This window comes from Dendronephthya gigantea, unplaced genomic scaffold, assembly GCF_004324835.1.
Source record: "Dendronephthya gigantea isolate DGI-Jeju-01 unplaced genomic scaffold, DenGig_1.0 000149F, whole genome shotgun sequence".
In the NCBI taxonomy this organism is placed as follows: domain Eukaryota; kingdom Metazoa; phylum Cnidaria; class Anthozoa; order Malacalcyonacea; family Nephtheidae; genus Dendronephthya; species Dendronephthya gigantea.
In genome coordinates, this window is record NW_021163159.1 from 85,893 (window position 1) to 103,262 (window position 17,370).

The 17,370-nt window shown below is 39.4% G+C and overlaps 1 protein-coding gene and 5 non-coding genes across 6 annotated transcripts; all 6 read left to right on the plus strand.

Moving 5' to 3' along the window:
- The first annotated feature begins 1,630 nt into the window (after positions 1 to 1,630).
- On the plus strand, positions 1,631 to 5,041 carry LOC114536852. Its single transcript, XM_028558189.1, has one exon. It carries the CDS (start codon positions 1,631 to 1,633, stop codon positions 5,039 to 5,041), a length of 3,411 nt encoding a protein of 1,136 aa, XP_028413990.1.
- A 2,068-nt stretch (positions 5,042 to 7,109) lies between these two features.
- Positions 7,110 to 7,191, plus strand: Trnas-uga. The gene has a single exon. It is a non-coding gene; the product is annotated as a tRNA-Ser (tRNA).
- A 432-nt stretch (positions 7,192 to 7,623) lies between these two features.
- Trnap-ugg lies at positions 7,624 to 7,695 on the plus strand. Its single transcript has one exon. It is a non-coding gene; the product is annotated as a tRNA-Pro (tRNA).
- Positions 7,696 to 8,211: 516 nt separating this feature from the next.
- Positions 8,212 to 8,284, plus strand: Trnat-cgu. Its single transcript has one exon. It is a non-coding gene; the product is annotated as a tRNA-Thr (tRNA).
- A 156-nt stretch (positions 8,285 to 8,440) lies between these two features.
- Positions 8,441 to 8,513, plus strand: Trnat-agu. The gene has a single exon. It is a non-coding gene; the product is annotated as a tRNA-Thr (tRNA).
- Positions 8,514 to 9,075: 562 nt separating this feature from the next.
- On the plus strand, positions 9,076 to 9,147 carry Trnap-agg. The gene has a single exon. It is a non-coding gene; the product is annotated as a tRNA-Pro (tRNA).
- The last annotated feature ends 8,223 nt before the right edge of the window (positions 9,148 to 17,370 follow it).

Here is a 17,370-nt window from a genome sequence, read left to right on the forward strand (position 1 = left end):
AGTTCCTTAGCGAACATAATGGTCCTTCGAACCGGATAGCAGTACTGAAACTCAAATAATCAAATGTCTACAACGGAAAGACTGGTCGAGGGCGACGAAAGTAAAAAGCGAACGGTGGTTCCACCAGAAAGAGATGCCGAAGAAATCATCGAGCAGAAAATCCAATCCACAAAGGCGTCCCGCGCAGGGAAACTTTCTGCCCTAACCAGAAAGATAAACGAAGTGAAAGAGCTCATGAAAGAAAAGAGCAACCAAATCGAAGTAAATATAATACGAAATGCAATAACCGAGCGTTTATTTCCGAATATTAGAACAATTAACGAAGCGTTGACAAACCTATTAGTACTGGAAACCGACAAACGAGAAGCAGAAGAATGGTTCGCAAACGCATGCGAAGCTAAAAAATTATGTCTAGAGGAAATCGAGAGCTATCTAACAAAACAGGAATCTGAAATAATCTCGCCATCAAACGTTAACATGAGTCAGTCAAAAATCGATACTTCGCGCGATGAAACGGAACATGCTTCATTACCGCCGTGTTCATTACCTATGACAAATAAACCCATTAAACCAAGCTCAAAGAGATCATCAACAAGCAAATCATTAGCATTATCAGACCTTGCTAAACAATTTGAGCGTAAAGCACGCATTGATGCGATGAAAGCAGCTCAAGCCCAAGAAACCGCAAAACGAGAGCTAAGCTTGGAGAAAGAAATTCTGAACAATAAGATGCGACAATTGCAGTTTGAAGCGGAGATAAAGGCTTCACGGACCAAAGAACAAGTAATCGCTGCGGCTAACCAAGCTGAATTGAGTCTACTGGAATCGCAATTATTTCAACGTGATCTTGAAAGCATGCGTGACGCGCACCTTGAAGAAAGGCTAAAAGAGTTCGACGAAGTAGATTCAGAAGTGCCTTTTTTCCAACGTGATTCTGAATCGTCCAAATCAAGTCCTTCAAAAGTTGAAAGGCCACAACCTCCTGAAGACGCCTCCAATGAAATTCATTCTGTGAAAGTTACACAGAACAAACCACATCGTTCACAATCAACAAAACCTGAAGTGCCAGTTCAAGGGTCACCTCAGTTCCCAGTGGGATTTGATATCAAGAAATTTCAAAATGCCAATGGCACCAACGCGCCCCATTAGTACAACATTCAGATCAGATCAGCAGTTACCCACATTACCGGATACACGTCAAAGAGCAACAATCCATCATGCTGAACCAATGTCCCCAATCTCCACAGTTTCGTCTGAATCCTTCCAACCATTACCACGTTTGCGTCTCCCTATCCCAACTCCAACACCTAGTTTTCCGAGCCTTCATCCTCCAGTTCAAACGAATTTTCCAATAGCTTCTTCATCAACCAAAGTTGATAGCGTGACTGAACAGCATGAAAGTCTGGATAGCTGGATCGATAAACTAATCCCATACCAGGAAACGGTTATTCCATACGAGCGTCGACATGGTATGACATTAGAAGAATCCCTGTTACGTCTGGAGTATAATAGAGATGTCCCAAAGATTGAGCTTCTTCGGTTCAATGGTGAGCCAATTCAGTGGCCAAGATTTGTCGAGCGATTTTACGAACACGTTCACAACAAACCATACTCCACGGATACTCGCAGAATGACCCAACTTCAAATGCATTTAGATGGACAAGCCAAGTTGTTAGTCCAAGGTCTTGGTTGCGATGGAAAAGCGTATGCCGTAGCCTTAAAGTGGTTGAAGAAGCGTTTTGGTCATCCAGTGATAGTGGCTCGAGCAGTGATTGAAAAGGCAGTGATTGACAGGATTCCCCCTGGAAACAGATACGCTTTGAGTCAATTTCATAACGAATTACGAAACTGCATATTCACCTTGGAAAGAATGAACTTCTTCTCAGATCTTTTCTCAAGTAACAACTTAAGAATGGCAATTGCGCGTCTCCCACCTGGTTTACGTCGTTCCTGGGCTAAAACATCACGAACAATTCGAATTCAAGAAATGCCGAATCTCATTCATTTCGAGATCTGGATGAATCAAGAAGTGGAGACGGCTTACGACCCAGATCTGCCAGTAGATGATAAATCTACAAGAAGAACAGACACGAAAGCTCCAGAAATACCTTCCACTCGCATACGAACATTTGCGACTTCATTCCCAGACGAAGATCATGATTGCACGTCACCAACAAGGGTGGAAACACCATGTCTTCTTTGTCCACTCAAGCATTATCTTGGTCGTTGTTGGAAATACCAAAACAAGTCAGCGTCCGAGAAACATGTTTTCGTGAGAACAAAAGGACTTTGCTACAATTGTCTACGACCTGGACATCATGCTAATAAGTGTTCATCAAAGTTCGTATGTCGTGTTCTCAATTGCAACAAGAAACACCACTCAAGTCTACATGACTCGCCTCAAATGATGCAAGTCCGTGGTACTAAAACTAAATCCGTGGGAGTCAATACAGAAGACGATAACAAAGAAAAGCCTGTTGTTGCTTCAACGCATCTGAAGACAGATGAAGGAGAACAAATCCTTAAAAACACCAAAGTATTTGTGCAGATGGTACCTGTCAAAGTACAAAATGCCCAAGGTGAAGAGGTCAACACGTTTGCGCTATTGGACCCTTGTTCAGAAGCAACATTGATTCGAGAAGACCTTGCCAACAAACTAGGACTTGAAGGACCGATGAAAAGCTTATCAATTGGAACAGTCGTATCCAATGGAGAATGCTGTTCTTCTAGACTTGTCGATTTCACAATCAGTCCAGCAGCAAGTGCAATTCCATTTACAGAAATTAGGGTTGATCAAGCATGGACAGTTCCACATTTGAACGTTCCTTCTCGTCACCAACGCGTTTCGCCAAACGGAGCAGCTTTCTCGTACTTGGACGGATTGGACTTTCCAAACGTTAGCTCTTGTGACATTGCTTTATTGATTGGGGCCAATATTCCTGAAGCGTTGATTGCCCTCGAAGTACGACGGGGTCCCGAAAACCAGCCATTGGCTATTCGTACAGCACTTGGATGGACACTTTTGGGATCAAAAGCTGAATTTAAAGAACGGAATGAGCATTTCACAGCCGCGAATGTTAACTTCGTTTCCATTTCCGACGAGAATCTTCATCGTAGAGTCGAGGAGTTTTGGAGAACCGAGTCATTCGGCTGCTCCTTTGAAGGAAAAATTCCCCAGTCTATGGAGGATCAAAATGCAATTCGAACACTAGAAGCGACCACGAAATACACTGGCGAACGATATGAGGTCGGTATGCTCTGGCGATGTGAAAATCCAGTGCTACCTTACAATCGTGTTTTAGCTGAAACGAGTTTTCGAAACTTAGAAAAGAAATTTCAGAAAGACCCTGAACTTGCAACAGCCTATACGAATATCATTCATGGTTACTTAGAAAAAGGATATGCCAGAAAGCTCAGTTCAGACGAAACCAAATCAAAACCGGAGAAAGTTTGGTACCTTCCACACCATTCAGTGCAAGCTAAGCATAAGAAACTCCGAGTTGTGTTCAATGCAGCGGCAAAATTTCGTGGAACCAGTCTGAACGATCAGTTAGTTACCGGTCCAGATTTACTTAACAATTTGGTAGGAATACTAACTCGATTTCGATCCGAAAAGGTTGCCATGTTAGCTGACATAGAAGCCATGTTTCACCAGGTAAAAGTAAAGGAAGATGATCAAACATCGCTGAGATTTCTGTGGCGAAACGTCTCCACCCCTGGTCAACCTATCGAATCCTATCAAATGCAAGTGCATATTTTTGGGGCAAAATCATCTCCATGCTGTGCAAGTTATGCTCTGCGACGAACGGCAACTGATAATGCGTCAAGTTTCGATAACGTTGTTATTCAGACGGTGTTACGCAATTTCTACATGGATGACTTGTTAAAGTCTGTTCCAACTATCGATGAAGCAATTAGATTGGCGTACCAGTTGATGGATCTCCTTCGAAGGGGTGGTTTTCGCCTTACTAAATGGCTCAGCAACTGTCGAGAAGTGATACAAGCTCTACCAAAAACAGAGCTTGCTACTTCAGTTGTCGATCTTGCCTCTGAAGAACTGCCAATGGGAAGAACTCTCGGTGTCGCTTGGGACATAGAAGGTGATCAATTCAAATTCAATGTTTCGTCCGTTGATGGTGCTACGAAACGACACATACTAAAAGTTACAAGTTCTATTTTCGATCCTCTGGGGTTGCTGGCCCCTTTCATCTTCAAAGCCAAGTGTCTTTTACAAGAATTGTGGCGTCTAAAGCTGGACTGGGACGAAGAAATAACTGGTGACGTATTGCAGGCTTGGACAACCTGGAAGACGGAGTTGGAAGAATTAAAGAAGTTCTTCTACCCACGATGTTTGAAGCTGTACCCCGACGAGCAAGTTAGTGTTTGTCAAATGCACGTGTTTGCGGATGCATCTGAGCTAGGATTCGCTGCAGTGATCTACCTTCGATATATTTATGTGTCGTCAAAAATCTCGTGTGCATTCCTTGTCGGCAAGTCAAGAGTCCCTCCTCTCAAACCGCTGACAGTTCCTCGATTGGAGTTGCAAGCCGCCGTTCTCGCTACCCGTCTGAGCACATCCATACAGAAAGAACTGAATGTATCTGTACACGAAAATTTCTATTGGATTGATTCACTCGTTGTCTTACAATACATCATGAGCGAAAATCGACGATTTCCTACATTCATCGCAAACCGAGTCTCAGAAATTAGAGAAAATTCGAAACTCCAAGAATGGCATCATGTTTCCGGTGCTCTTAATCCAGCTGATGATGGATCCCGAGGATTATCGCCTGTACAACTTTCGAAACAACACCGTTGGTTGTCGGGACCTGATTTCCTCTGGCAGTCTGAAGAGCATTGGCCAATCCAACCTGATTTTAAACAAAGTACCCAAACCAATTGCGGAATGGAGAACGAGTGCCCCATTATTGCTGTTATTAAAGCGACCTCTCCTATAATCGATCCTACAGAGTTTTCAAAGCTTTTCCGCTTGCTAAGGGTCACATCTTGGGTCAAACGGTTCCTAGCTAAGCTTCAATGACGTAAATTTCCTTCTTACCTTACCGTTGAAGAGATCGACGCCTCACTAATGTATTGGATTGGTCAAGCACAGCAGGAACATTTCTCCACTGAACTGTCGTGTTTCATGAAAGGAAAACCTTTACCCACATCTACCCAGCTACTGCCTTTACAACCTTTTCTGGTGAATGATTTACTTCGCGTGGGCGGAAGATTGGTTCGAGCCCCAATTTCGTATGAATCTCGTCACCAAATAATTCTACCTCGGAAACACCATATCACTACACTCATCGTGGAAGATATACATGTTCGTAAAGGGCATATTGGCACAGAACATGTTTTGGCGTTGTTGAGGGAGAGATTTTGGATCCCCAGAGGGAAATCCTTTGTTCGTCAGATTCTTCACAAGTGTTTCGCCTGCAAGAAGAAGTCAGTTAAACCAAACGTTCCATTGATGTCGGCCTTACCATCACTCCGTCTCGCAGTTGGACGTCCAGTTTTTACCAACACTGGTGTCGATTATTTTGGTCCAATGTTGGTGAAAAGAGGAAGAACTGTAGAGAAACAATGGGGTTGTTTATTTACATGTCTGACGTCAAGAGCCATACATCTAGAATTGGCTGGTTCCCTCAACACTGATGCTTTCATACTCGCTCTTCGGAGATTCATAGCTCGTCGCGGACAGCCAAAGTGTATTGTGTCGGATAATGGAACAAACTTCGTTGGTGCAGCAAGTGAACTTAAAGAATGCCTGAAATCTTGGAATCAGGAACAAATCCAGGACCATCTGCTACAACGAGGAATTGATTGGAAGTTTAACCCTCCAATGGCCCCACATTTTGGAGGAGTTTGGGAAAGAATGGTGCGCTCTGTCAAGAAAATTCTTCGTGCGATCCTGGGAAATCAGAGTGTGCATCTGGACACTCTAAACACTCTAATTATTGAAATCGAATCAATCTTGAACAGTCGACCTCTCACTTCTGTAAGCGACGATCCTAATGACCTGGAACCTATCACACCGAATCATTTCCTACTTGGTCGAGCTAACTTCAATTATCCACCCGGGGTCTTCACCGTCTCAGACTTATGTAGTAGGAAAAGGTGGAGACATGCACAGATTATGACCAATCATTTCTGGCAACGCTTTGTTCAAGAATATCTCCCTCGACTCACATCCAGAGTGAAATGGAACACTGAAGTTCAACCGTTAAAGGAAAACGACTTGGTACTGGTAGTGGACGAAAACAAATCGCGCGGATATTGGCCGCTGGGCAAGATTATCAAAGTCTTCAAAGGACCTGATGAACAAATCAGATCGGTAGAAGTCAAAACGAAAACTGGAATCCATAGAAGACCCGTCTCTAAGCTCTGCCTCTTAGAAGAGGCCCAAATTAAGTGAAAAACGATGGTATTTCACGGGGGTGGCTATGTTAGAGACGTGAAAATTAATGGTAGATTCAAGCGTGACTAATGATAATATGCAAATTTTTTAATGGCTGTATATAACCTTTTGATCAAAATATGTTTTAGTGTGTGTGAGTATGAGATAGGCGGGAACGCTATGCTTTAAGGTTTTGTAAACACTAGTAGGGAAAACAGTAAAGTTCCTTAGCGAACAATAAGTTCTAATTTGAAATAAAAAAGCGTGTAATATCTTATACTGTAGAGAACAACTAATAGAAATAAAAACTTAACCCCATGACCAAAACTGCTAAGGCTCGAAATCAGAATTAGCAGCCATTGATTGCAGTTGAATTGCTGTCTCGGATATGCTGCTGAATGCTGTGATGCACAATCACTGATGCATGATCTATTTACACGCCCTGTGAACTGCCTGATTTCTATCAATAATTAATTCCTATGATAAAAGCTTCCGCCAACCGTCACAGCGAGTTCCCCGAGACCCTTTGCTTTTTTTTCAGTCTTATTATAATTCCAAAATTCTGCTGGCAATTGAAAAGCAGTTTGGAAGGCATACCAATTCCAGAGAACCTATTAACGTGCCCACGACGTGAAATCTGTGGTAAAATAAACAGGTAAGTTTCAAGCTATCCGTGCTAAAGCAAAATAAGCGACGCCTAAGCAATTATGTAGTCGTGGCCGAGTGGTTAAGGCGACAGACTTGAAATCTGTTGGGATATTCCCGCGCAAGTTCAAATCCTGCCGACTACGACTCTTGATAGTCCGAAAGATGTTCATGTAACACGGAGAAATTGTTTGCCGCCAGGTGGAATTTCGTTTCAAAACATACGACATAATATTTTTTTTCATTTTTTTAAAAAATACCAGTCAGAGCAGTTAAAATTTCTAATACTTGATGAGAAATAGTTAATATTATACCCTATTAACGCAAACTTATGCATCCCCATTCGGTTACAAAAAAATAATGTAAATAAACATGGTGATTGGACTAAAACGTAATTACCTCTTGTCAAAGGGACCTCTACTCAGAAATTTTTGCTCTTTTATAGGCTTGTTTTCAACAGCAAAATGGGGTGTTTTCCGCACGAATTAACGGAAGTCTCTTGAACCTTAGTTTTTCATGTAATATACCGGATTTTTTTAAAATTACACCGAAAGATAATGAACTATTTCCACAGGTGTGGCTTGCTGGTCTAGTGGTATGATTCTCGCTTTGGGTGCGAGAGGTCACGGGTTCGATTCCCGTGCAAGCCCTGATCGCCCTCATAACTTGAAATTTTTGCGCGATTGAGTTTCTTTCTTAGCTTTTAAGAAAGAAAGTAGTGTTGAGCTCAAATTGCAATCTCCCGTTAAAACTTTTCCCATGCAGCATCAATCCTATCAATATACATACAAGGAGGAGATCTAGTATGCATAAATGTAGACGTTGTAGGCATGTCAACAATGAAGACCTTGTCAATCATCATATACAAGTACTGAACATCAGGAAAATGAATTTGTGCGACTTTTTATAGTGCGTGGCACATTTTTCATAACCCAAGAATAATTTGTAATTCAAAAATAACACTGTAACATTTTCAACTATCATATGACCGTATGATTACCATTGCCATCGTCTACAAGATAATCTCATTAACGGTGTTTGTGAAAGCAACTGAATTGATCGACCAAACTTTAACACTAACATTTTTCCTTTTAGTTTTAGCTTGGCATGAATAACTATTTTTCGCCGATGATTCATTTTACCTTTTTCAAAAGTATTACGGGTTTGCCTTATTAGCTCAGTGGTTAGAGCACTGGTCTCGTAAACCAGGGGTCCGGAGTTCAACTCTCTGATAAGGCTTGATTTTTTTTAACTGTGTATGGTAAGGGTGAGTAAAAGACTTAAATATTTGTGATCATTACGCATTTAATAATCGCCGTGAAAAAATTTACCTGCAAAATTCGTTTTTTGAAACATTTGTTTACATTTCTATTCGCGCAAGCTTTTTTTCCGGGTGCCTTCTTAGCTCAGTGGTTAGAGCACTGGTCTAGTAAACCAGGGGTCCAGAGTTCGAATCTCTGAGGAGGCTTTCCTCATTTTCAACTTAAACTTAATAAGTATCTACGAACATGAACGAGTGTTTTGACCGGCTTCTTGTATATAACGATACTGAACAAAGTTTCATGACTTGTTCTTTATAAATCAATATCTATAATAATTGATTGGGTTTTATTGTGTTCTATTGTTATCATCAACCAAGAGCAAAGCTTGTTCATATAGGTAACGTATACCTAACCCTTAAACTTGCGCATGGTAAATAATGAAACTTCTTGTGTAGCCTCATAGTTCAGCTCCGCGGTAAAAATGTTTAGAACTGAATGAAACCAATTCCGTAGTTCTAGACTCTAGGGTTAAACCTAGTTTGTTATCGTGTTTACAATTATCGTCTTTTTTCTACCATTGCGTTTGTCTGGTCTCGGTACTAACAGTGATTTAAGATTCCTACAAGTCTTTTTTCACTTAGAGTAACTTGGCTTGTAATAAATATGACCTGAAAAGATTTTTATATTTTCCATGCATGCATGCTATACATCGCCTTTATTGTGAGCGATGAAATATGCGAAAAAGAAAACTTCCCGTGTTCTGCACTTGGCTTGCTGGCCTAGTGGTATGATTCTCGCTTAGGGTGCGAGAGGTCACGCGTTCGATTCCCGTGCAAGCCCTGTTCGCCTCTCTCGCTTGAACTGAAGAGAACAGCCTTTGGCTTTGACAGGGTTGAGACCTTCAAGTTACTCTGCGTTCATGTTCAAAACGATTTAAAATGGAATGCATATGTAGATGATCGAGAGAGCAAACGACTGTGCTTTCTACGTGTATGCCGTAAAGCAAATCTTCCTTCTGAAATTGGTGTGACCACATATATAACTAAAATACGCCCTCTTCTTGAGTACGCTTCACCAATTTGGGGTGGGATCCCTAACTACTTGGCTAAGGATTTACAACACATTCAAAATCGGGCCATGGATATCGTTGGTCTCCCTAGAGATACACTAGAGACTCTTGAGGCAAGGAGAGATTTACACACAAACAAGGCGTTTAAAGTGCCTATATCAACCTCAGGGAAATAACCTACTTAGATAGATTAGACGATTTTAAGAACATTTGCAATATATTTGATAAGTCGAAGATTTGATCTTCATGTACTTTTCGGGCCTCAAAGTTGGCTTTTTTCGTGTTTGACCGTGAGGTGCTGTGAGTGGGAACTAGTTGCCCTTTTTCACCGGAAGTGACGTACATTGAAGAACACGCTAATTTTGTAAACAAGAAACACGTCGTTTTAGCGAAAAACGAACCAAAAAGTTTATATACTACAAGATTTCGTAGTTTATTGCTGCATTAAAGCGTGTTTCTTGTTTACAAAATTAGCGTGTTCTCCAATGGCAACTAGTTCCCACTAACAGCACCTCACGGTCAAACACGAAAAAGCCAACTTTGAGGCCCGAAAAGTACATGAAGATCAAATTTTCGACTTATCAAATATATTGAAAATGTTCTTAAAATCGTCTAATCTATCTCAGTGGGTTATTTCCCTGAGGTTGATATACGCACTTTAAACGGTCGGTTAGCTCCTTGTAAAACAACACATCAAGCTCGTACTTGTCAAAATAACAATGCATTCTTACAGCAAAAACTGAAAAGGAAAATATAGACACCTACCACTTCAAAGATTATAAACTACGAGTCGTTCCTATTTTACAAACTGTTTCTGTGCTGTGACGATCTTTAAATCTTTTATTATTGTTTTAATATTTGACTCCATGATTTCATTTGATATTTTTAAAAAATAGTTTGCAGAATGACGTTTAAATGCTGACGCTCTCATGCTTATATTTTTTTTAAATGAATAACTACGCTGGTTAAATGGTCTATAATATGGTCCTATGTAAACTGGAAAGTATGATTGGTGATCATATATACAAACATTAAAAAATTTAACCACGTTTTAGTTATGATACCAAATATTTTGAAACATAGACAAGCACGCTGTTTTAATGGCCAAATGATTGTCCCATATTAATTTGTAAGCCTGTTTTGTGGTCATGTCAAATCAGACTAGCGATAATTGATTTATTTTTCTATCAACTGTTCCTGGTTTGAATTTGAAGTCTGTATCATTCCACACGAAATGATGACCCTTTAAACCTCCAGAATTTACCTCCATCGAATAAAGGCAAAAAATCATAACAGCTTTAACCACAAATATTCCCGGCGTTACCATCATTATACACATTAACCGCGCGTGGTCTTTTCGGCTACCTCTGTAGCTCAGTTGGCAAGAACGCTGCACCAGCATCGCCAAAGCGTAGGTTCGATTCCTGACGGAAGACCGAAACGTTGATAAAATTTTTATCATCTGTTTTTGGCTTTAATTTGAAGTGTGTATAATTCCACTCGAAATTAGGACCTTCTTTAAGAGTATAAGCAAATAACCATGCTTTTTGGTTATGATGTCGAATATTTTGGATAAATAGAGAAAAACCTTTTTTCCGGTTTCTTTATGGGCGTGTTCCGATACGGCTACTGAAGCAAAATATGATGTCACTTCAAAACGTGACTTGATTAAAAAAATAGAACCATGCTTTGGTTACGATCTAAAATGTTTTGGCATGGATAGCCAGGCTGGTTAAATGATTTAATTCGGGTCCTATTTAAAGTTTCAATTTTCAAGCATGTTTGCTGCTCATATACAAACATTATTTAAACAATAACCATGCTTTGGTTATGATGTCAAATATTTTGAGATGAATAACCACGCTAGTTAAATGGTCTAATATGGTCGTTTGTAAACTTGAAAGCATAATTGGTGTTCATATACAAACATTAAACAATATAACCATGCTTTGGCTAGCTATGATGTCAAATATTTTGAAATGAATAACCACGCTGGCTAAATGGTCTAATCTGGTCCTATGTAAACTTGAAAGCATAATTGGTGCTAATATACAAACATTCAACAATATAACCATGCTTTGGTTATGATATCAAATATTTTGAAATGAATATCCACGCGGGTTAAATGGTCTAATATGGTCGTATGTAAACTTGAAAGCATAATTGGTGCTCATATACAAACATTAAACAATATAACCATGCTTTGGTTATGATGTCAAATATTTTGAAATGAATAACCACGCTGGTTAAATGGTCTAATAAATAACTTTCACCGAAGCACGAGAACGAACGAATAGCTTCATTAATATCATTAATATCATTAACGCGACGAAAGAATTGTGAAATCCTCATTCCCCAGAGGTTGGCTTTTATTATGTGATCAAATCAAAATAAGCACAGCTGTTAAAGCATGGATATCAGTATACATAGCCAATTTATAAATACTTGTTTTTTTTCAAAAACAAGTAAAAAATCCGGAGTCATTAAACTAGCCTATTGTTAGAAGTTCTAAAACCCTGTAGCACTGGGCTGAGCGCTAGAATGCGTGAATAATGACAGCAAAGATTAAAAGTATTGAATTTTGGTGAACATATATAACATGTGTAATTTAGCTTTTTCTTACAAGCAACAATTTTACCCTTTTACAATGTTTGTATCTAAGAAAGGCAACCCTTTTTTATGAACACCACTTTGTCTTTGCTTAATAACACAAATATAGGGAATATGGAATATATGAGGTTTTTAATCGTATCCTAACAGCACAATTGTCCACAGGGTCATTGTTATTGAATAAATAAAGTATAGGGTTCGCAAACAATAGGGGTTTTATTTGTGTGCGCTTTTTTGGGGTATTACAAACAAACAACTTTGGTAAATTACTAAAGATGGCAAATGAAATGCAAGTTCTGAATATAGCCCTAATACATTTGAATAATGTTGTTATGTGTTTAACATCAGTATATTTGCCGACTCTTCAAGCAGTAGCGCAAGAGGAATACGATGTGATTAGGAATAACGAGTCAATCCAATCACTTCTTCGTTCTTTCACTCATTGCACTGGCAGCTACATGCGGGCATATACATATACCCAGACCGCGAGTGGAATATACACTGCATCCCAACTTTGTCCATTCTAATTTCCGTGGGAGAAACTTTTTCGAAGAATTGGAAACTTGCGAGCATTTATTTTGGAGCTTGACTGGAGAAAGCATCGAATCCTTTCGACGAATAGTTAATGATGTGACACCACATTTACAAATGTTCACCCGTCGTCGGAGACTAAGGATTCGTAACAACCCCTTTTCACTTGATATTCGAAATCGGATACTCATGTTTATCATCTGGCTTCGAATGTATCCTGAACTTGTCATGCTTAGCGGATTGTTCATGGTTAGTCCAGTGACGGTTGAAAGAGAGATAAGATTTTTACTTCCTGTTTTGTGGAGTTACTTTAAACGTTTTGTAACCATAACTTTTGTGGTGACCATGGTGACCATGGTGTGCTGCTGGTGCTTGACGTTGGCCTTGACCTGCAGCTTGCTGTTGGTGACCATGGTGTGCTGCTGGTGCTTGACGTTGGCCTTGACCTGCAGCTTGCTGTTGGTGACCATGGTGTGCTGCTGGTGCTTGACGTTGGCCTTGACCTGTAGCTTGCTGTTGGTGACCATGGTGTGCTGCTGGTGCTTGACGTGGGGCTCGACCCGCGGCTTGCTGTCGCCGACCATGGTGTACTGCTGGTACTTGACGTAGGGCTTGACCTGTAGCTTGCTGTTGGTGACCATGGTGTGCTGCTGGTGCTTGACGTTGGCCTTGATCTGTAGCTTGCTGTTGGTGACCATGGTGTGCTGCTGGTGCTTGACGTGGGGCTCGACCCGCGGCTTGCTGTTGCCGACCATTGTGTACTGCTGGTACTTGACGTGGGGCTTGACCTGGAGCTTGCTGACCATGGTGTGCTGCTGGTACTTCTCCTTGGGCATGTGCTTCACGTGGAGCTGGCTGAATTGGCGCCTCATCATGATTTTGGATAGGACCGATAGGTTCACCATTCCTTAAATTTATTTCGTAAAAGCCATTACCTTGCATTGCATAAAGTCCTCCTTCGTGGTTTCGGACATTATTCATCCCTATTTCTTCACCATGCGCTTCGATGCGATTATTTATCGCGGCTTGTGCTGCGTCTCGATCAAAGGCATTTTGTGGATTAGCATATCTCATCTCATTCATCCGCTCCAAAAGTCCACTTAATAATCATCGGGAAAATAATTATATGTTAAGACTGAAGTTATAAAACCTCAAAAACATCAATTTTTGTTTAACAAATCATAATATTATTACTTGTTTTGTTCTCGTGCAATAAACTCGCAAACTCTTCGACGTGTGGCGGCTCGTTGTCCAGCATACATTTCCTGCACAGGTGCAGGGATATCGTCGAAGCGTTCATCTCGAACAACATCATTGATTATAATATCCCACAATGGGCCATTTCTTCTATAATGTTCATAGATAACTTCCCTTTCTAGCCCACCAATTCGTTGAATCTGTCGTCGTGGAGGCATTGTTGTGGTAAATATGTATAATTTGGTTTTCAATAAAATTAATTAGCAAGATTAAATCCCAATGGCAATGCGCATTCAGCTTTATGAAATAACTAATGATTTTTATTGAAATACCTGTATGGTTTTATGGTACTTACCATGCAGAAGTACAGGGCAATTAGGCATGTGCACGTTTATTGACAATTGCATGACAAATCAGCCTGGCATTCAATTATAAATAGTGTTAATGTGTTATACAGCGATAAATACTTCTATAGAGCAAGTTGTAAATAAGCTTCTGTATAGTTAGTAGGGTTAACCATTGATACGTGGTAACGTCAAAAATAGCGTGTACGTGGTTTGACAACAAGAAGAACTATGAAGATAGTAATTTAATATGCCAAAGGCATTCAAAGTTAAATAATGCATATTACTCAGATTTATACACATGCAATCTCCTGTCTCCTGTTGTCGGTATTCTCGTTCGTATTTGTCTTATCTCGTTCATATGTGCATAACGAGCATAAAATTCTATGCACAAGTGATTAAAATTCCTGCATATTCGTTCCTTCTTGTGCTACGGTGAAAGTTATCTAATATGGTCGTATGAGTGAACATGCACAATTCAACGAGAACGAACAAGTAGCCTCATTAACCGAGTGACTCAGTTGTGTGCACTCGTTTAAACTCGCGTGGCTACTGGATGAGACCTTAAATATGAATTTTCGACAAGCATTTAGACGAATGTGATAATTTTATTCCGTTTCAAGCCGATTAGCATAAACAATTCACTGACAAGGAACAAATAAAACTTCAAACCCAGACGACTTGTTAACGGAAAAGTTGAACAATTAGCGTGTCAATTACCGTCATATTTACATATATACAGGGTGAGTAAAAAAAATCTGACACCTTTGAAATTCAAATTAGCTGCGAACTTATTGCTGGAATATGACAATTCCCATGTACATCAACAAAAACGATTTGATAAAACTGTTCTTTTGTATTTACAGAGCTTAGAATGCATTTTAACTCCCAATGGGAACAAACTTTATGTTTCAGGTTAATTAATATAATATGCATGCTCAGTATACCCATCAAAAATTTTAGGCAACTTCTGTCAAATTACAGCCGCTATGCGGCTAATTTGAATTTCAAAGGTTTCAGTTTTTTTCACTCACCCTGTATTGCAGTATATTTTAAGCATGCACTCTTGAGAGTTGTGTATAGCCCTTTGCTTGCTATGTAATTAAATGCTTTTAAAATATTCTGCAAACAGCTTTGACTTTGCTACGGACAATGCCTCCTTGTCAAGTTGTAAGGTTAGGAAACGAAGAAAGGAGTATAATTTTAAGGCCGCAAGGGCTACCAATTTGTTGAAACTCTCAATTAACAAGGCGGATGATTGCAACAAAGGGTTTATCTCATCGTTTAATACTATGTAGTTTTCTTCCGATATTTCAATACTTGCTCTAATCGCAGGTAAGTATACAGCAAATAAAAACTGAATAAAAACTGTGAACAAGTCATCAAGTGCAAAGCAGTCGCATTTGCTTCTAAGTCATCCATCTTTGAAAAAAATTGCGTTGCTTTGAAAGCACTTAAACCGTATGAATGGGTATAAAGGGATGAATCCCCAAAGAAAACACAGCATAATCATTTCGACATTATTTTCATCATCCAAGATCTTTGTAACTATGTATTTATAAATGTGCACAAGCAGTTTGGTACAAATGTGTTTTGTTATGATATATTAACATATTAAACACTTATTAACATAACTGCATAGTCGTTCGTTCTCGTTGAATTGTGCATGTTCACTATGTAAACTTGAAAGCATAATTGGTGCTCATATACAAACATTAAACAATATAACCATGCTTTGGCTAGCTATGATGTCAAATATTTTGAAATGAATAACCACGCTGGTTAAATGGTCTCATATAGTCCAATGTAAACTGGACAGTATGATTGGTGGTCATATACAAACATTAAAAAATTTAACCACATTTGGCTTATTATACCACAGAAATATTTTGAGACATGGACAAGCACGCTGTTTTAATGGCCAAATGATTGACCCATATTAATTTGTAAGCGTGTTTCGTGGTCATATCTCATCAGACTAGCGTAGGTTCGATTCCTGCAGGAGGACCGATCATTGATTTATTTTTCTATAAACTGTTCCTGGTTTGATATCGAAGTCTGTATCATTGCACACGAAATTAATACTCTTTCACCCTATAGAATTTACCTTCATCGAAAGAAGGCAAAAAATCATAACTGATTTAGCCACACATATTCCCGGCGTTACCATCATTATACACATTAACCGCGCGTGGTCTTCTCAGCTACCTCTGTAGCTCAGTTCGCAAGAACGCTGCACCGGCATCGCCAAAGCGTAGGTTCGATTCCTGACGGAAGACCGAAACATTGATAAATTTTTTATCATCTGTTTTTGGCTTTAATTTGAAGTGTGTATAATTCCACTCGAAATTAAGACTTTTTTTAAGAGTATAAGCTAATAACCATGCTTTTTGGTTATGATGTCGAATATTTTGGATAAATAGATAAAAATCTTTTTTCCGGTTTCTTTATGGGCGTGTTCCGATACGTCTATTGAATCAAAATATGATGTCACTTCAAAACGTGAATTCATTAAAAAAATAGAACCATGCTTTGGTTACGATGTCAAATATTTTGGCATTGATAGACAGGCTGGTTAAATGGTCTAATTCGGGTCCTATTTAAAGTTTCAATTTTCAAGCATGTTTGCTGCTCATAATTTTATAAAAACATTATTTAAACAATAACCATGCTTTCGTTATGATGTCAAATATTTTGAAATGAATAACCACGCTGGTTAAATGGTCTAATATGGTCGTATGTATACTTGAAAGCATAATTGGTGCTCATATACAAACATTAAACAATATATCCATGCTTTGGTTATGATGTAAAATATTATGCTCTCTTTTTGTCTTAGCCAATCAGCAAGTTGTAGACGACCGTTCTTTCTTCGTTTAAATTTCGCACATGCGCACAAGTACAATGACCATTGAACGTCCATGACATTTGGGCAACTTTGGATTCGTCTATGTTCTGTCAGAATACCGGGGTTAATTCCTAATCTTCGGGCGGAATTAGTACCCTCGCACGGTGCTCCGCACCGGTTCGGGGATAATTCATTGTGTTTTTTGGTGTTCTATTGTTATCATCAACCAATAGCAAACTTGTTCATATAGGTAACGTACCTACCCCTTAAACTTGGGCATAGTAAATAAATAGATGAATAGTGTCAAGAGATGCAGAATGAGTGCAAACGTGTTATAAAAAGTGTTTTTTACGATAATTTAGAACAGTCTTAATTTATTTCAACATTAATTATCCATCTTCTGCAATCACTGTCAAATACTTCAATTTGATTGGTTTACAGGAGTGCGATTAATCATTAATCTC